The 20213-nt window shown below is 47.0% G+C and overlaps 1 protein-coding gene across 1 annotated transcript in view; it reads left to right on the top strand.

The window, feature by feature from the left end:
* The window catches only part of PRMT8 (protein arginine methyltransferase 8), a gene marked incomplete at both ends in the record, with an annotated part of 86033 nt that overhangs the window by 18093 nt on the left and 47727 nt on the right, over positions 1–20213 (top strand). Inside the window, one exon of the mRNA XM_084254789.1 lies at positions 19014–19199. Coding sequence (XP_084110915.1) covers positions 19014–19199 — 186 coding nt within the window. The remainder of the gene's footprint in view (positions 1–19013; positions 19200–20213) is intronic.

The raw sequence follows: 20213 nt of genomic DNA, 5'->3' as shown, positions 1-20213 counted from the left end.
AGCATCAGCAAGTCAAAGAAAGAAGGGGAGTGAGGTCTGAGTAGTTTTTCCCTTAGTTCCTTTCCTGTGGCGTCATTGTCAACTGGCTCTTTCCCTGCACTGAACTCTCGCACACTCCTCTCCACAGAGCCCTCACTATCTCTGGGTTCTAGTAACTTCACCCTTTGTTCCCCCTACACCCAGAGGCATTGTGAAGGTCCCTTGTGACCAGTCCTACCTGCTGCCACTGTAACATGCTCTGAGCTACTTTTACAAACAGAAATGACTGGTGGGCTGATACTCATTGAGCACTGATGATCTCCAAGCACCTTTCCAAGGTTAAGAACCACTGCTCCCCATGGAACTCCTACACTTGGAACAAATATCTACACACATATCACTTTCCTTGAGTGCGATTGACCCCCTCTGTGCCCGCTGAGCCTGGTGTGGCTGAGCCTGCATGCTGGATGCCGTTGTCTGGTCTGCTCTGGGAGAGAGCTGCCTTCAGCCGGCACGCACTGCCCTTCGCTTTGGACTTTCTGTGTTCTATTCTTTGGTTTGGTGATTGTGATCACCAGAAGCCCAGGTTTTCCTCATGGCTGTATTCTCAGGCCATGCCCCTATTTGCCCTGGGTTTGTCTTTTAGTGATATCCTTTTCTTGTGTCTCAGTTCCCCAGGCATGAACACAGCAGTGAAAATGGAAGGAAGTGGGCCAAACCCACCAGAGAAGCTTCATTTGACCCCATAGAGGCCAGCATTTTAAAACTGAGAGGTTTCTGGTTGGACAAAGGACATGGGCTAGCTCTTAGAGGAGCTGTCCATCTGCCCCCGCCATTAGTGCCCCTGCTTACCCAAAGTGGGTGTCATCACCTACACCCACTCATTCCCCTCCTTCACGTCACCTGCTTGGCCCCTGGGCTCTATTGTATTGAATCCAGTCCCTTTCTCTTTCTGCAGATGGAAACCCAAGGCCAGGAAGGGCAAAGGTTGACTTGGGGAACACATGGTGAGGTGGGATTAGGAAGAAGAGCATGGGCCTTTCCTCACCACCTTGCTCTGGCCTGAGGATCTCCCTGTGCCCTTCATCAAAGCCCAATTTGAAACGTCCTCTTCAAGATAATTTTGCAAATCAGCCCTTTGGAGATGGGCTTCAGGGTGGGACAATCAAGAGCAGGCCAAGTATTTGCGTCCAGTTGGGAAAATGGCACAGTCCATCAGGGAGTCCAGAGCACAACACCAGGGGGCCTGAAAGGAATGACTTTAATAGGGAACTGCTTTGGCAGGGGCTGTGGTGATTTGCCAGCTGCCCGTGAGGGCCTCGGAGTGGCAAGATCTCCTGAGTCTGTGTTAAAATATGGGCGGTAGCTGCTTCTGGACGTAGCTCCGTGTTCTTCCCGTTTCTAACTCCATGACCTTCAACCAGTTACTTATTTTCACTGGACCTTATTTACCGTATTTATAAAGTGACACTTGTCTCTTTTCTTCCAAAAACGGGTGTGAGGATCAAAGGAAAGAATAGTAGAAATGCACTGAGACCCTAGGACCTGGTCACTCCTGGCGGCTGCGGTGGACTTTGCACTGCTGGGTGCTGGTTGCGGGGCGCTCGCCTGTGCTAGGTGGATTCGGAAATGCAGACCTGGCTTGCACGTCAAAGTCAGACCAAATGGAGTTGAGATCACCCGTGAGCCCCGGCACTGGTAACACGGCAGGGAAATGGAAGGGAAAACCGAGTTCTGGAGAGGCATCTGGGGGCCTGGCAATCCTGCCCAGGCCAGAGGAAGCCCTGCAAGGTGCCATTTGCTGATATCAGAGGCCTGGGGTGGGTTGGATTCCTCGAGTCTCGGTCTCCTGTTCAGGGCTGTCTGTCCATCCATCCATCTAGCCATTGCATCAGCTCTTCCTTCCACAGGTGTTTAGTGAGATTGTGCCATGTGCCAGCCCCTGGCCACACGTTATGATGAGCCTTGGGGATGAAGCCAATAGTAAGAAACAGTCCTTGCTTTTGAAGTGCTTCCCCTTCAGGCGGGGAGTCAGACAGGACGCAGCACTTAGAGCGGAGCTGAGAGAACACCTGCAGGCAGGGGGTGTTGGGGGAAAAGAGACTTCCAATTTACGGTAAAACCTCAGTATTTCCTAAGAACTGCACTGCAGGAAGAAAAGAGGAAAAGGCACATCCCTGAAGGCGGCATGCTCCGGTCCCCGCCATCCCTTGACGCTGCTGAGCACGTCAAACCACACGTACTTGCTTTTATTTGGAAATGAAATCTAAGCGGTCGTTGGAGGGTCTCCTGTAGTCTCACGGGAGAGGGAATTTCCTGACCCTCGGGTGGGAGGGGCCTGTGAGGCCCACAGAAGGGAAGTCCCAGCATGCTTCACGAGAGGTCTTGGGACCCTCTGTGAGCAAGCCGAGAAGGCCACCCTTAGAGGAGGGATCCTAGCCAGGATCCTTCATTTGCTGAAACGTCTCTTTCTCTAAGAGGCAGGTTGCATGTTCTGCAACTGATTTCATCAGGAGGGAGTTAAATTTGGTGGGGGAAGGCGACCAGTATGAACTTGCTCTTAGCAATGACACCTCCTTGGAGGCTTATTGGAGTTGTCCAGGTGTGCATTTGGGCAGGTGGATGGCAATAGGGAGGGAGGAGCTGTCAAATTTAGGTAGAGCAACAGCAGGTGCCGAGACCAGGAGAAGGGCACAGGGCTAGATCAGTGAAGGAAACTGGGGAATAGGCCGCGGTCAGATTCTGGTGGGGTGTGGGGTTCTGGGAAGTCTTGCTGGTGAATTTAGACTTTATCTGTAAGGACTGTGGCCGCTCCAGCTCATACTTTGGCATCCTGGATAAAGCTACCTCAGCTTGCCTGGGCTCAGGAGAGGGTCAGCCTCTTTCTGAAAGAAATCAGGGCAGAACTGGCCATTCACATTGGGGAGCATCTCAGGACCAGCACAGAGCGGGGCAGGAGTCAAGGTGAAGGGGTGGCGATTACCCTTCGGGCACCCGTGTGCCCTGAGGGCCCTCAAGGGTGGAGCTGCTTGTGTGGGACAGAGGATGACCCCCAGTTGCTTCCTTACTGAGCTTTTCAGCTCTTTTCTCTGCACATTCTCCCCTGCCTCCCTTTAAGGGTATCATTCATTTGTTTATTTGTTCATTCATTCATGCTTTCAATAAATATTGAGCACCCATTTGGTGTCAGAAACACTTTATAAGCTGAGATGATAGGGTGAAGAGTCTGGTGCTGCCTGCATGTAGGGAACTTTCATTTTATGGCAAAGATACACATCAACAAATATGTGTACGCGTGTCAGATAAGAATCCTAAAGAACATGAAAGCAGCTAAGGGACTAGAAAGTGACGGAGGTGGAGGAGTTTGTAGATAGTCTAGAAAGGCCGCTGTGCAAAGGTGACATTTGAACAAAGGCCTGAATGGAGTGAGTGAACGTTCAAGCACAAGGGGGACGACCCATGCAAAGCCCCTGGGTGGGGACAAGTTTTGGGGTCTCTAAGGCAGGACGGGGTCAAATAGCAGGATGCATTTAAAAGTTACAAGGTCTTGGGGCCTCCCCGGTGGCGCAGCGGTTGAGCGCTGGGTTGCGAAGCTGCCTGCGGCCTCTCTAGTGCTGGTTCGATCCCCGGCTGCTCCCCGGCCACCGGGGGAGGGTCCCACATGGCGTGCAGACCTCTCCCGCCGCCCACTGCTCCCCTCAGCAGTGTACTTCGGTCCTTCTGCCTGCTTTGCTCCCCGCTCTGGCTCTGGTGGATTCTCTCACCCTCCCGAGCTTCTGACTATACCCAGTGCTTGTATAAATAAATAAATAAATCTTAAAAAAAAATCTTTCAAAAAAAACAAAGAAGTTACCAGGTCTTATAGGTAAATGCAGGATAAAGGAGTTTGGGGATAACAGTTTAGAGCCACAGATTACCAGGGGAATAGGGGCTGGATTCCTGACCTCTGGGCACCTGGTCTTCCTTCACTTCCAGACACAATGTTCCAGGCTCCAGGACCCATAGACACTCCGCGGGAAACTGGTCTCTTTCTTGGGTGTATCTTCTCCCTCTTCCTTTCAGGAGTGAAGGGACCTGCTGACTGAGTTCACACTAAGGTGTTAATTTGACAAGTAAATGTTTACTCTGTGCCTGAGCTTCTTCCCCTGCGCCCCAAGTCAGGGATTTTAGAAGTGACAGGAAAGACAGAAAGGGAAATGTTGCATTTAGATTTCATCACTTTTAAGTTCAAGGATCGCTTGAGTGGGTATTCAAACCACCAGAATAATCTTGTTGTCTATTTCACCTTGCAGTTATTTTCTCCATATTTTTTCCTTGATGTCAAATACACATAATATAACATTTGCTTTATAAATCATTTGTAAGTGTACAGTTCAGTGGTATTAAATACATTCATAATATTGTGCAACCATCACCACTATCCATCTGAGAACTCTTTTCATTTTGTAAAACTGAAATTCTGTACCCATGAAGCAATAATCCCCTCTTCACCACCCGCCCCTCCCCCAGTTGCTGGTGACCACCATTCGATTTTCTGTGTCTGTGATTTTGACTACTCCAGAATCGCACAGTATTTGTCTTTTTGTGACTTGCTTATTTCACTTGCATGATGTCCTCAGGTACATTCATGTCTTGCATGTATCACAATTTCATTCCTCTTTAGGGTTACAGGGAAACCGAACAAAGGGTCAAAAAAAAAAAAAAAGACAAATCTTGTAGGCAATTATATATCTGAGGCTGAAAGCAGGGGAGGGGGAAAAAAAAGGATCAAAACAAGGATGTGGAGAGTGCAAGGGACCATGGTGATGGTTCACAAGTGATGTGGTGGTGGGAGATTTACAGGGACTACACCTAAGGGGAGGAATCAAATGCTACAAAAATGCACTACAATGTAAAAAAAAATTAGAAATTAATAAAAGAAAAAAATTTGACAACTTAAAAAAATTTCATTCTTCTTTAAAGCTGAACAATATTCAATTGTAGGTATATACCACATGTTGATTATCTGCTCATCCACTGATAAACACCTAGCGTGCTTTCGGCTGGTGGTGAACAGGGATGTACAAAACCTCTTTGAGGCGCTGCTTTCACTCCTCTGAGGGTATACTTAGAATTGGAATTGCTGGATCATATGGCAGTTCTATTTTTAATTTTTTGAGGAGACTCCATTCTGTTTTCCTCAGCAGCTGCACCATTTAACATTCTCACCAAGAGTGCACAGGAGTTCAAATCTCTCTGTATCATTGCCAACATTTATATATATATATAATTTGTTAGCCGTCCTAGTGGAGTGTGAAGTGGTATTTCAGTGGGTTTTGATTAGCATTTCTGTGATCATTGGTTCTATCAGTTTTGCTTCCTATATTTTGCAACTCTATTACATGAATACACATTTGAAATTCCTGTCTTCTTGATGAAGTGACCCTTATACCATTGTGAAAATATCTTCTTTTTCCTGATATGATATGCTGAAATCTTATTGGGTTGATATGAATTGAGCTACTTTAACTTTCTTTTCATTACAGTTAACATAATATATCTTTTCTCATTTTCCTTTAACTTACTTTTTTGTGTTAAAAGTAGATTTCAAAAAGGGTGGCAGATGGCTGTTTTTGAAATCTAATATGATTTTTGCTTTTTAATGGCAGTGTTTAGACCATTTATATTTAATAAAATTACTGGTACTTTTGGGTTAAAATCTACACTTTTGCTATTTGTTTCTATGTCACTTATCTGTTCTTTGTTACTGTTATCTTTTTCAGTCTTTCTGGGGGAGAAAGCAATATTTGAGTATTTTCAGGAATCCATTTTATTTCCTTTGCTGGCTTATCATATATGTTTTGTGTTTGTATAAAGTGACTGCTGGAGCATTTGTTTTACATATATATAAATATATATTTATATATAATTTAATTTATATATATATTTATATATAAATATGTTTATATATAGTATATATTTATATATATATTTATATATAATAATGTTATATATTTATACATTTTATTGCTTATGTATATAAACAGGCTAACCAATAATATTAGAGCATCTCACATATATTATAAGAACCTTACAGTAGGCATCCTTACCTTCCGGTATTTGTGCTATTGCTCTCAGACATTTCATTCTCACATATGTTATAAATCCCATAAGATATTGCTATGGTTTTTAAAATTTAAACAGGTAATGATCTTTGAAAGATATTTGAATATTAAGGAAAGGTCTTTTATATTTACCCATATGGCTACCATTCCAGAGCACTGTATTTTGACATATTGAGATTTCTATCTAGTATCATTTTCCTTGTGCCTGATGTGGGTAGGCCTGGGGATGATGAAATCTTTCAACTTTTGCATGTCTCAAAATGTCTTTGTTTTTGAAAGATATTTTCGCTGGATATAGAATTCTAAATGAACAGTCTTTCATTTTTTCCTTTCTGAACTTTAAAAATGTTGCTTCCCTATCTACATGTTGTTTGTTATAAGAAGTTGACTGTCATTCCCTTTCAGTTTCTCTGTGTATAACACGTCTCCCCTACTCGCCCCCTCCCCCACTTGCTTTTTAGATTTTCTGTTTATCAGTGTTTTGAAGCAATTTGATTACGATATACCTTGGTGTCCTTTTATTTTTTTGGTCATACATCTTTCCTTGGAATTTGTTAGTCCCTCTGGATCTGTATGTTTGTGGCTTTTATTATTTTTTTTAAAATAAATCCAACATCTCTATCATTCCAATATTTCTTTAAATTTTTTAAAATCTTTTTTTCTCTTTGTTATATTTTTAGTTTTTTTTTTTTTTATCAAGTTCACTAATCTTTTTTTTCTGTAATGTCTCATCTGCTGTTAACCTCGTCCACTGTATTTATCTCTAAAAGGTGGATTTGGGTCACTTTTATATCCTCTTTGTCTCTCTTTGACACAGTTAATCTTTCCTCCAGTTTTTTGATATAAGAAATACAGTTACAATAACATTTAAATGACCTTGCCTACTAATTACATGATTTATGTCCTTTCTGGGTTGATTTCAAGTGACTGGGCTTTTTCCTTTATTGTAAGTAGTATTTCTCCACAGCCTAGGCAAGCTAGTCACTTTGGGCTGAATTTCATTCATTGTGTGTCCCAGACCTTTTTAGGAACTGGATTTTTTGTATTTCTAAGTTTTGTTCTGGGATACAGTTAAATTACATGGACAATTTGTCCCTTTCATGTCATACATTTAAAATTTCTTTGGTCAGATCACATCAATCTTTAATCTAGTGCTAATTTTCTACCATTGAAGCAAATCTAGCCTCTTTTGAATATTCATGAAGTATGAGGTTTTCTGTTCTGACTTGAGGACACCAGAACCATTCCTGGCCATGTGTGATTATCATAGATCTTGTCAGTGGTTTCACCCCTGGCCTTGGGTAGTTTATTCACATGCATGGTTTGATGGGGCTCAGCTGAAGACTCAGTGGGCTCTCTCCAGATCTCCAAAGTCCCCTCTTCTACCCATAATACTCTGCCTTGCAAACCCTAATTTCCTTGCTGTCCTGATTCCTGCCTCTGTCTCTTCCACCAACAGAGATTCCTGGTTGTGCCTAGTACTGGCTCCTACTGCAGCCTGAATAACCATGCCAGCCAGCAAGCTGACCCATAAGAGGCTGCCCTTTGTTTGTTGGCCAAGTCTCAGGGATACTGTTCTTCATTGTCTGATGTTCAATGTCTCAAGAACTTATTTCTTATATTTTGCCCAGCATTTAAACTGATTATCAAAACTGTCTGGGAGTCCTTTGAAAATCTCCAGATTCCAAGAATATGTCATTGGCTAATTTGAGGCCACTTTTGGAGTAGATCTGGACTACTGGCTGTTGACATCATCCCCATTCCCTTTGGAAGGCTAGTATTTTCTCATCAAAATCTGCAATTAAAGGAGTGACTTGCTTCTGTTAAGATTGGGGGTGGAAATATCATTATGTGGAGTAAATGAGTTTGGTAGAATTATTGATAGATGGAAAGAATCCAGAGGAGCTCATAGAAGCCAGATGACAATCTGGAATGAGCTGGTGTGGCTGTGATCTTGGCCGGCTCTTGTGAATTTCTCTCTGACTTCTGACTTTGTAACTCACAGCCGTTAGCTTGATGGCAACTGCTGGGCCTGACGCTGTGTGAGGGGTCAGCTCTCCTGTGTCCTGACAGCTCTGCTCTGAAGCCCAGTCAGTGCGCTTCTCTGAGCTAGTACGTCATTACCTGCTGTTCCGGCATTGTGCTACTTGGGTATGAAGAGACACTGGAAAAAATGTCTAACAAATACACTTTAATCTGTACTTGAAGCTACTTGCAGTCTGTATGGATAGAATTATAGGTGCTTAGTAAATACATTCTATATTGTCATCTCCTAGAAATCCTAGGAAATGAGACACTTCTTGGTAAAGACATTTGGAGTGCCATTGAACCCTCCAGAGAATTTTTAGGAGTCTGATGATTATTCTCCTCAGTTTTGTCTTTTTTCCTGCCACCTCTCCACTGATTGCATGGTGGGAAGGCTTTTCCTTCACACCGCTTTCACAATACATTTATGGGGGGCAGCATTGGCTCAGTGGGTGTGTAAGGATACTGTACCCAACACATCTTTTTGAGTGCCAGCTCTGTGCCAAGCATTGAGGGAAAACGAAACATAATACCTGGTTAGTGGTCTGAAGGGATTTCCTTCTTGGTTATAAAAGGAACATCTACAATTGTGAGACAATTTGCATGAGACCATTTGCCAACAAAACAAGACTCAACATAACCAGTAACTTCGAACAGCAGATGCAAAGGGAGTTCAGAACAGGAGTAGGAGAAACAGGTGTCAGAGCCTAGAAAAAAGGACTGGCTTTCCATGATGGCCAAGTTCCTGAAGAGAGCGATTGCATAGTACTCGGAAACATCAGACAAGGAGGGGCAGTCTGGAGAGTGGACAGTGCTGAGGGTGAGGATCAGGGTCAGGCAGACAGCAGAACAGACTGCTAAGGGCAGCCAAAGCCACTGTGTCCAGTGCCAGACAAGAGCCCAGTGAGCATCCCAAAATAGCATCTGGGCACAGAGTCAGATGGTTATGGATGGAAGTCTCGTAGGCCTGTGCCACACTTCAGCTGTCCTCCGAGTATGCACGCTCAGCATGGTCCAGTCATGCCAGCAAACCTGTGAAAGAGGCAGATACACCATTGTTGGCATTTGACAGGAGAGGAAGCTGAGGTAGAAAAAGTGAAAAATAAATTTTGCTTGATGACCTGGGAAGGGGGAGAGCCCAGAGGTGCTCTGTCTGTGTGACCTCTGTCTGATACCCTATCCATCGCTGACCACCCCAAACCCTGACCAGCTTCTGTGTGGTGGTTGGCTGAGACCTGGGATTAGTGCTGAGTTCAACTCTGGGAGAGGTCTGGGTGTGAGAGGAGATTGCTGTATCTCTGCACAGCTGCCTATTCAGGAGAGTGGAGAGAGAAGCCGATGCATTGTGACCTCCTTCAAGTCAAAGCAGAGAAGGAGGCTCCTGTCGCCTCGGGGAGGGAAGAGAGAGGAAGAGGAGGGAATGCATGGGGAAGTCTGCTTTTAAAGCCCATTAAGGAGGAAGAACCAGGAGCCAAGCATCCAATTAACCTGACATCTCTTACAGCCAAAATATCTGAGGATATAAGAAGAGAATTTAATATGTGGAGGCTTGGGAGAAAAGTGACTAATGGCTGGAAAACAGCCCCAGTTTATTTAAAAAATAGGTCAGGCCCAACAAATCCAATAGATTCCTTCCCAGCAGTTCCTGATCCCAAGACGGAGGGGGTGTGTGTGGGTGCTCTCTGCCATTTTGATTTGAAGCAGGCATGGCCGTTGCACCACACAGCCAGGGCCTGGTGGGAAGCATCCGCATGTGGTGTCCCGCTTCAGGGGACGGCCTTGTAAGTTGAGCCAACCAGGATCCTGGTCATGGCCGCACTTGAGGGACTGGCCCAAGGTCACCCAGCCTGAAGGCGGCGGTGCTCACACCCAGTCCCTGTCCTTTTACTGAATTCAGTGCTGTTGCACCAGGATGTCACAGGTCTCAACAGGGCGCTTGTTAAACATGCAGCTGCTGGGGTCTCAGCCCACTGGGCTGGGGTGGGGAATGATACCCCAAGGAGAATGAGGTACATTGTAGCAGAAAAACACTCACCGTCCTAAATCAGCCTCCCAGAGATGTTTCCCCTGAGAACATTAATTTCTAGAGATGTTTATCCACCTCTCAGGAAAAAAGGGTGGCTGTGGCCATAACTTTGGTAGCACTGGACACCCTAATTCCTCCTTGGAGATTTGGTTTGTCCTAGTGTTGTAGAGCAGCCCCAATACAAAACGGGGTGCCTGACTGTGGGTCCTCACCCGCACGCTTAAAAGGACTTATCAATGCTCTACTTCAGGCACACGCGAAAGGTTAATAAAAGGTTTATTGACAAGGGAAGGGGAAAGGAGGAAATGTACAGCTCAGGGAGAAAAGTGGGAGACAAAGTTTTAAATGAGTCCTACCCGATCCGCCGATCAGGAATCCCAAAATGGCGCTCTGAGAGCTGGCCGCCAGCCAGGAGCCGTGTAGCCAGGAGGCGAGCGATAGCGAGCCCCCCAAGGCCCACGTGTTTGGTTTTTATATCCAACCTGGCTGCCCAACTCCACCCTCAGGTCCCAGCCACCCTCCCTTTGGTGGTGACGGGATTTGTCTTTCCCAATGTCCTGACGGCTTTAGTCTGGAGTGGGGGTGGGGTCCACAAAGCCTGTATGGGATTAGCTCAGGGCATCATTTCCCCCTAACACTAGCACAGTAAAGTCTTAAAAGTACAGTGGTCGCCCTTAGCTGCCATCTGTCCCTCGGAGGTTACAGTGACCTGCTGTTCACTGAAATCGAAAAATATCGCATCTAATAAGAAATTTTGAGAAAGTGAACATTCACATGTTTTTGGTTTATTGTTAAAATTGTCTTATTTTATTATTAGTTATTGCTGTTGATCTCTTACTGTGCCTAACTTATAAATTAAACTTGATCACAGGCATAAGCGGACAGAGAAAACACAGTATGTCCAGGGCTCAGTCCATCAGCTGTCCAGACCTCCACTGGGTCTTGGAATGTCTCCCCTGAGGGTAAGAGGGGACTTGCACTGTGATTAAAAATCTCTTTACACTTTGCATATCCTCACTTAACATTGCCATGGATTCTTAGAAAGTGGGACTTGAAGCAAAACAGATGTATAAATAATGTCTTTTTCGTTCAATGTCAGCCAAGATCTCATTTTTCTCCTACTGTTATAATGAAATATGGGAGAATAAAATAACTTTATTCATGGACCAACCATATAGCCTTTAGTCATGGACCTGCTGTATATACATGGGTCACATCATTAACACAGCACACCGGAAGCTTACACGATGCTATGTGTCAATCACGTCTCACCAAAGCGAGAAAAAAAAAAAAGAAAGGCCTCTGTAGCTTCTCTGCCCAGGCTCCCCTGGCCATGGAACCCCAGCCCCTAGGAGCACCTATTCTGTAGAGCACAGTGTGGAAAATGCACCCGGAGCCCAGTGGTTCTCCTACTTTGTGATGCGTCAGATCAGGTGGGGGGGCTTATAAGACAGATGGCTGGCCCCACCCCTGAGATCCTGATTCAGTGGTTTTGCAGTAAGGCGTAAGGATTTGCATTCCTTCCAAGTTCTTCCGTGATGCTGACATTGGTGGTCTGGGGACCACACTTTGAGAAGTCTTACCCTAGACCCCTCTACACACCTTGGCGGAGCCATGGGGCCTAGACAGGGACACGAAACAGAAGGTGACAGTGGATAATAGTAACTGACACTCTGGGACGTGCACCAGTGTCTGGTCTTGCCCCAGGGAGATCTAGAGTGTCTGTGCCTTTAAAAAGCCAACTTTTGTGAGGGCATGGGGGTGATTGTTGACAAATGAACTAGCCAAGAGGCCCTGGAGGGCCAGGAACAAGCAGACAACACAGTCTTGTTGGAGCAGCAGCTTCTAGACCTTTCTCGCAGGCCGCAGACTCGCAGGCTCTGACCCCCAAAGCAAGAAGTAGTGAGCGGGGACTGTTTAATGCAGTGCTTCCTTCCGGGAGGCTGACTTCCTATGCCTTTCTGGCATGCATCCTTCAGCCCAGATGACAGGACACGTGGGTGCAAGAGAGTAGATAAGACCCCAGAGCCAGAGTCGCCTTTGGCACAGGCAGACAGGGAAGGTGTGTTTGTGGTGAGATGTTGGGCGGAAGGAGGGGTCAGAGTGCCCGGCAGAGCAGGCATTGCTGCTGTCTGATGCTCCACCATTAGATGGTCCTTTCCAGTAAAGCTCTGGTCTCTGCCCAAAGGCAGACGGGGGTGGAGGAGCTAACCTGTGGGACTACCAGTTAACTGCCTGGGGCACAGGTTACATCACAGTCCTGTGAGTAAACATGGGGCTGACAAAAGGGTGAGAGGAGGGTGTGTTTATGCTTGGGGTGGGGGGGTTAGTGTGAAAGTAGGGGGATAGGAAGAGGGCAAAGGCAGCTGGGGGCGAAAATGTGGGAAACCTGGGCTGAAGCACCCCTGTTCCCTGGCTCTCCCCCAGCTCTCCTCCATTCCCCCTGCGGTGCCCACACCCCCTTGGCCCCCTTTCTGTCCCTCCGCGGGTTCTCCGGCCAGCAGGCTGCAGCGGAGGACAGACAACTCAGGTTAGAAAAAGCTCTCTTGACATTTGGAGAACAGACAGGATTTGGCTCCTCCAGTAGAGCCTCTTGTTCTCAGGAAAATCGTTTTTACAGCTTGGGCTGGTGCCAGTGAAAGCCATTTATAGCCCAATGGGCTTGGGTTAGCTTCAGCTGCCTGGTGCGGAAAGCACTGGCTTCTCTCTGTCCCTCCCGCCTGCCTTTCCCCTTCCTGTCTCCTTCACCCCTGCTTCCCTTCTCACGGCCTCTCTCCTCTCCCCCGCCAGTGCTTTCCGATTTCCTGGGACGTTCTGTTCTAGATTTGCCTGTGTGACCCTGAACAAATGCCTTTCCTTACGTGGGCCTCGGTTTTTCCTTCTACAAACTGGAGCCAATTAGTTGGCTCCCTTTCCAACTCCTCGGGGCGGTGCCTACCTGTGCCTACTTGACTGAAGAGTTTTCTGTTGCCCCTCTCCCTGCCCCCTGGCCTGGGCTCCTTTCTGAGCCGGCTTTCCTGAGCAGGCTTTGCCACCCATTTCTGGGCAGAGGGCTTGGCTCTGAGCAGTGGCTGAGGTAAGGCTGGCAGGATGGAGTTGGGCTAACCACAGTATCAGCCAAGGTGCACAGCCTGGTTGAATGAAGTGTCTCTGTGACCTAAAATGGAGTTGGAGCTTCTGACTTGACAGATGAACTCACTGTCCTCCCCCAAGACCCATTCCCTCCCACCTTTCCAGGGCCAGGTAGCTGAGCTAAAGGCCAAGTTTCCAGAACCCTCCCAAGGGCCATTCATTGTGATGGATCATCTTTAATAGCTTCCAGAGACATGGCTGCATTCCATAGCATCCTGCTCACCTGCTCAGGGACCTGGAGGACTCCTATAAGTCTGCTTCTTCACAGGAGCTTGCTGCACACAGGGTCAGCAGGCATCTGTGGAAAGAAAAGCAACACCCAGGTAGCTGGGTGTCCAGGCATCAAGGGACACTGCTGTTCCCACCCCACTCTACCCCCCGGGACAGGTCACACCTAGCAGCTGATGGGCAGAGCACAAGTCCCTTCTGCAGGAGGCTGACCGGGCGGACAGCCTTTGAGACCAGGGGCTGGGCCATCATCACCTCTGTGTCCCCATGACCTGTGGTTACTGAGCTGGGTGCCTGCAAATCCGCAACTCCGTCTGTCTCATGAATGCAAAGTGTGGCCCGTGTAGACGTGGTGTGAGTTGTCTGCTGGGGAAAGAGACTCAGGGAGCCCCATGGAAAATGGGAGCTTGGAGTGAGAGTAGAATGGCAGCTAGGGGATACAGGAGAGCCCCGTGACCTTGACCGTGCAGGATGCCTGGATCAGCTAGGGCTTTGTCACTTTTCAACATATTAAATAGAGTCAAGTTTGGGGTCAGCTCTATGCACAGAGCCTCCCTCCAGGTTAGAGGTGACTGGCAGCTCAGCTTCCGGAGCATACATCTCTCTGGGTACGCAACACCAGACTGAGGTGGTCTTGGTTTGGTTGTCCTTGCCTGGCCATGGGAATTAAATGCTTGGTCCCATGTCCTCAGAGGAGGGCAGTCACTGAAGTGGGGGGTGAGGACATGTCCTCCCTACGCCCCTCTTCCTGGTTTCCCTGGTGTCTTCAAGGTCTCCAAGGGGGATGCCCTGGCTCCTCCCTGGCCCCTCCTCACCCTCTTCTGTGCACCTTCCCCAGGGTCCCTCCTAAGTGAATGTCTTGTCGCCCCTTTGTACTGATGGTTTCTAAATCCGAGTCCAGCCTCAGCTTCTCTCTAGGGCCCGGGATCACATTTTCTTTTCTTTTCCAATATTCCTACATTTTTAGCTATCTACAAAAGTAGTAGGTACTAATGGCCTCAATTTTAGAAAATACAAGCAAGCACAAGAGAGAAAAGAATGAAGTTTAGATGACCTAATGCCCCGTGACAATCCCCCCACCCGTCTGGGGCCTCCCCCAGCCCCCTCTCTTCACATAGGCAGGAGCACATTAAACTTTCGAAAATGTGATCACACTGTCCATGCTTCTCCCACAGCCCTCCTCAGCCCACAGTTTATGGAGGTCATATTTCTGTGTTACTGAACACTCTTCCATGACATTTTATTTATTCATTTTTCATTTTTGCACAATGTATGCATTTTCATCTTGGTTATAAAATTCCCACCACCCTTGTTTTGATCCTACTCCCTTCTCCCCCCCTGTAGTGTGTCTCTGGTTTATGGTTGCTTGTTGATTTTGATTTTGACTTTATTATATTTAGTCTTTTTCCTCACCCCTTATTTAGGATTTCTAAATTCCTGCTATGAGTGAGACCATCCGGTATTTTTCTTTTTCTTTCTGGCTTATTTCGCTGAGCATGATCCCTTCCAGCTCCATCCATGTTGCTGCAAATGGCATGAGATTATCTTTTTTGATTGCTGAGTAATATTCCATGGTGTATGTGTACCACATCTTCTTGATCTAGTCTATTTTTGGGTGTTTTGGTTGCTTCCATAGCTTACCTGTTGTAAATAGTGGTGCAATAAACATAGGGGTGCAGGTGCCCTTTTGAATTAGTGTTTTTGTGTCCGTTGGGTAGATATCGTCCATGATATTTTAAATGGCCTCATAGTGATCTGCTGTGTGACTGTGTCAGGGGTTATATGATCAGCTTTGTTTGTGTAGGTTGGCTCCTAATTTTTTGCCATGATGGACAGTGATGTCATGAAATCCTGAGCTATACATTCTTAGTTATCCTCAACTCTTTCCTTAAGGATAAATTTCATAAAATGGAATGACTGGGTTAATGAGTTTGTCCTTTTTTTTTTTTTTCTAACACTCACCATTTCATCAAGCCATTTTCCAAAAATATCTGCACTTATTTACATTCTCACTGGAAGTGTATGAAAGTACCTATTTTTCTTGCAATCCTTAGAAATGCAGAGTTTTAGTAGTTTGAGGAGGAGACAAGCTGATTTGGATGTTTAAGGTTATCACCATTTTTTTGGTTTTCATTTAAAGTTACCCTATTCCTAGAGAGATTAAATACATTTGCTGCATGTTAATTTGCCCTTTGTGTTTTATTCTCATGTGAAGTAACTCTTAAATCTTGTGACCAGTGTTAAATTGGGGATGTTCATCCTTTTCTTATTGCTTTATAAGCGCTCTCTCCATGTTTAGGATATTAACCTTCGCCTACTCTATAGATTAGAAATAGATTTCTCGGGTTCTCATTTGCCTTGCAGATTTGTTTATGATATTTATTGACTGGATTGCATTACTGCCTACTTGCTAGACATCTTTTCTTATATGACTCAATGACATTTCAAACTTCACATATCCAAATTGAAATTCATTATTTCCCCCACCCTAACCTGCTCTTCCTGCTGACTTGCTTGTTTCTGTTAATGTCACCACCATTTTCCTAGTCACTCAGGCTTGAAATGTTGAAGTCATCTTTGATTCCATCTTCTCTCTTCTCCTCTTTGTGCTGCCGGTTGCCAACTCCTATTTCTGCAGCTCCTCTACCGGCAGCCCCTCCACACAATGGTAGCTTAGGTGCTTATTATTTCTTGACCAGACTGTGAAAATGGCCTCATAGGTTCACCGGTTGCTTCCCCAACCCCAGTCCTTCCAGCCTTCGTGTTCCCCTCACACTGTCACCACACTGATCTTCCTAAAGCTGAGCCAACGTAGACTTCCCTGGTCACACCTGCCGGCAGCTCCCTCATTGTCAGGTATTTAGTGACAACCTCCTAGCCTGGCCATAATTTCCTTCCAACCAAATCTCCCATGATCTGGGCCAATTTGCTCTCAAATAAGCCCATTGCTTCCCTTTCCCTTTTTGCTCAAGGTATCTCCTCCTTCTAGAATTCCCTCCTACCACCTTAACCTTCTCAGATCCATCCCCTAGTTCCCCACTTAGTCCAGCACCTACCCAGGCTTTTCTGACTTTCTTCTTATTTTTCATTTGGTGGTTTTGAAGTCATGTTGGTTTGTACCATTTTATAGACTTCAGGTGTTCAGATCTGTCTGTCAACATCTGTATATGCCGCATGTGCTCATCACCACAATTCTGGTTTCCATCCTTCACCATCCAACTGAACTTCAGTACAGTTTCCTTGGTTTTGCCTTGTAAAACACACTTCACTCCATCATCTAGTCTTAGAGTCCTTCTTGAAAGCAGAGTCCTTTGAGGGTCTGACCCTACAGCACCTGCTTTTTCACAGGCCCCCCCATGGGAGCTTGCTGCACACAGGGTCAGCAGGCATCTGTGGAAAGAAAAGTCACACCCAGGTAGCTGAGTGTCCAGGCATCACGGGTCGCTGCTCTTCCCACCCCACCCCACCCTCCGGGACAGGTCACACCTAGCAGCTGATGGGCAGAGCACAAGTCCCTTCTGCAGGAGGCTGACCGGGCGGACAGCCTTTGGGACCAGGGGCTGGGCCATCATCACCTCTGTGTTCCCATGACCTGTGGTTACTGAGCTGGGTGCCTGCAAATCCGCAACTCCGTCTGTCTCATGAATGCAAAGTGTGGCCTGTGTAGACATGGTGTGAGTTGTCTGCTGGGGAAAGAGACTCAGGGAGGCCCATGGAAAATGGGAGCTTGGAGTGAGAGTAGAATGGCAGCTAGGGGATACAGGAGAGCCCCGTGACCTTGACCGTGCAGGATGCCTGGATCAGCTAGGGCTTTGTCACTTTTTAACATATTAAATAGAGTCAAGTTTGGGGTCAGCTCGATGCACAGAGCCTTCTTCGATGTTAGAGGTGACTCTGCAGCCAGCACGGGAGTGAGCAATTGACACAGTCTATTTTTAGCCTCCCGGAGACCGTGACCAACATCCCAAGCTGAGGGTGGGCACACCTGCTGCATTCTAATGAGGCAGCCCTGGTTGCCTCTGCCAGCCAGCTTCGGATCTCACCGACCTGAAATCTGATGTTGCTAAACTGGGAAGCCTGTTTATTTCCCAGAGGCTGTAGCCTAGATACACCAGGAAAATGGGACCATCATACTCCCTGCTCACTCTGTTCCAGCCTGGGACACAGAGCAGTGTTGGGCCGTGCCTCCTGCACGATGGAGGGATGGAATCACTTGGATTTCATGATCTTGCTCTGTCCTAGAAATCCCCATTCCCTTTCCTGGAGTCTGAGCTGACCCAGCTTACAGATGAGAAAACTGAGGCATAGAACAGGGACATGTTTGTCTCATCCGTATAATAACAGCAACCACAGTCATCGTCATCGTCTCATGGAGCACTTACATATGGCAGGGAGTGGTATCTAAATGCTATCGGTGGTGACAAGTGACTTCCCAAGTACATTTGTCAGCCTTAGGTGCAGGGCTGGGTTTCAGAGCCAGGAAGTACGATCCCAAGATTTGCCATCTGCCTCTCAGCATCTATTTTTACTTTCACTAGAACAAGGAGAGGACCCAGGATCCCAGCCCCAGAGCATGCACTCCCGGGTACTACCGCCTCTAGATTTTCAAATTCTACCGCTCTCTGGCTTGTGCTATGCAGTGTGTGCTTGGATGTCTCAGCTCAGTGGGCAGCATTCCTTCCTTCTGGCAGAACTAGGCTTCCACAAGGAAGTCTGAACCTCTGAGTCCCCTTCTCTCCTTAGCCTGTGATGGTCAGCAGCAGTGGGGTGCAGAACTGGACTGGATGCTTGGATTGGGGAACCCAGAAAGGGCAGTAATTGGCAGGCAGAGGCAGGTGGTCACTGTCAGTGGCGGTGATCACAGTTAAAGAATCAGCTTCAGCTGAAGTTACTCACAGCGTGAATCAGAAACTGGATGGGAAGACATCAGGTGTAAGATGCCGGCACTGAAGAGACCTGCATTTGAAGGGCTGTGGGCTGCCTCTTGAGGGGAGAGAAGGGTGTCCTAAGGGTGCAGGTGGGATTCGTTTCAGTTTAACAAACACCTACTATGTGCTTGATCCCTTTGTCAGCACTTTACAATGCTAACTTGTCTAACCCTAGGAACTACTCCTAATTTGGAGATGGGGAAACTGAGGCAGAGAGGTTAATAACCTTTCCTATGGTTATACACAGCTAGCAAGTGCCAGAGCCACTTCAAGGCTCAGTAGACTGGCTCTGAAATCTGCACCTTTGCCACCTTGCTATGTGATGCATTTTTGCGAAAGATTTGGAAACTGAGGCCTTGAATAGCTCAGGTCACCCAGCTAGTGAGAAATGGAATTGGATGAAATTCAGGTCTATTTGGCTTTTCAGTATCTTACCTCCTCTCCCCAAATCACAGCCCATCTGCCAGCAGGCTCCAGGGCACCACCAACCCCTTTGGAGTGGCTGCTGTGGCTGGTTGGAGGGAGGAGGGAGGGGTGAATCTCAGAGGAGGAGGTGCTGCTGTTAATACAGGTTCCCCTCTCTTCCCGCAGGTGAGCAGCCCCCCCGTGCAGCCCCCTCAGCCTGTGGTCCCAGCCAAGCCTGCACAGTATGTCCATCATGTGTCCACCCAACCCAGCTGCCCAGGACGGGGCAAGTTGTCCAAGTTGCTGAATCCAGAGGAGATGACCTCGCGAGATTATTACTTCGACTCCTACGCCCACTTTGGGATCCACGAGGTAAACCCTCTCGAGCTGATGGCTGCCCGGGGCCGGCTTGGCCCTGCTGTCTCATCATTGTTTGTTGAGGCAGCATGCACTCAGCTCTCTGCTGTCATAAAGTGAGTTCTCCCCGTGGCCCCAGTCCCTGACCCTCTCTGTATCTGTGGGCCCCTTGGGAGGAGATCGGCGTCAGGCCTGGAGCAGGGGCATAGGTAACAGTGTCTCTAGGTGCAAGAGAGCCAGGAGGTGCCTAGGATTTCTATTTCTCCTCCTGATCCTGAGCCTTGCTGATCCGGGGAGGGCTGGGTGTGCTTGGTCCTTGCTCTAGAAGTGCAGATGCTAGAACTTTCTGGAGGTCAAGGTGTCCTGTCTTTAGACCCTTGAACCCTTAGACTCACCCGAGATCCAAGAGTACCTCCCGGGAAAGAAATGCAGCAAGCTTCTTGGGAACCTGGTCCAGGTCTGATACCCAGATAGATTCTCAGTAAACTCTGATGTCTAAGCGCTTATTTTCTACCACAGCAGGGAAGATTATGCTCGTTGTGGAACAGAGCAGAGCCGCCCAACCCAGGGACTTCCTGACTGGAGTGGATGGCTGGTGGGGGTAGAGACCTGGTACTTTTACCTCCACCTCCCCCGTGTAATCTGCAGCACTCTCAAGTCACCCCAAATAAACAAATGACATTCCCAGAATGCTTACTCGGTGCCAGGCGCTGCACTAAGCACATTATCTGTATCATTTCATTTATTCCTCCTAAGAACCCTACGAAGAAAATATTTCTATTATCTCCTAATGGTATGAAGAAATATTGAGAAGGGAACAAAGGTTTGCTTGTTATGCAAAGCATTTTCAAAGTAAATCTTCAAGCTCCCTCCCTTAGATGCTTCTGTAAGCCCTTCTGTATTGAAATGGCGATACTGCTGTTGCCAGAAGTGCCTTTGATAATGAGAACCAGCAAATTTTTTTTTTTTTTTTTTTTTGGTTTTTGAGTGATTAGCACATGCTGGGTGTTGTTCCAAGCATTTTATATT

This window comes from Talpa europaea, assembly GCF_964194135.1.
Source record: "Talpa europaea genome assembly, chromosome: 15".
NCBI lineage: Eukaryota > Metazoa > Chordata > Mammalia > Eulipotyphla > Talpidae > Talpa > Talpa europaea.
The sequence above is the reverse complement of the archived record's forward strand: the minus strand, read 5'-3'. Positions and strand labels throughout refer to the sequence as shown.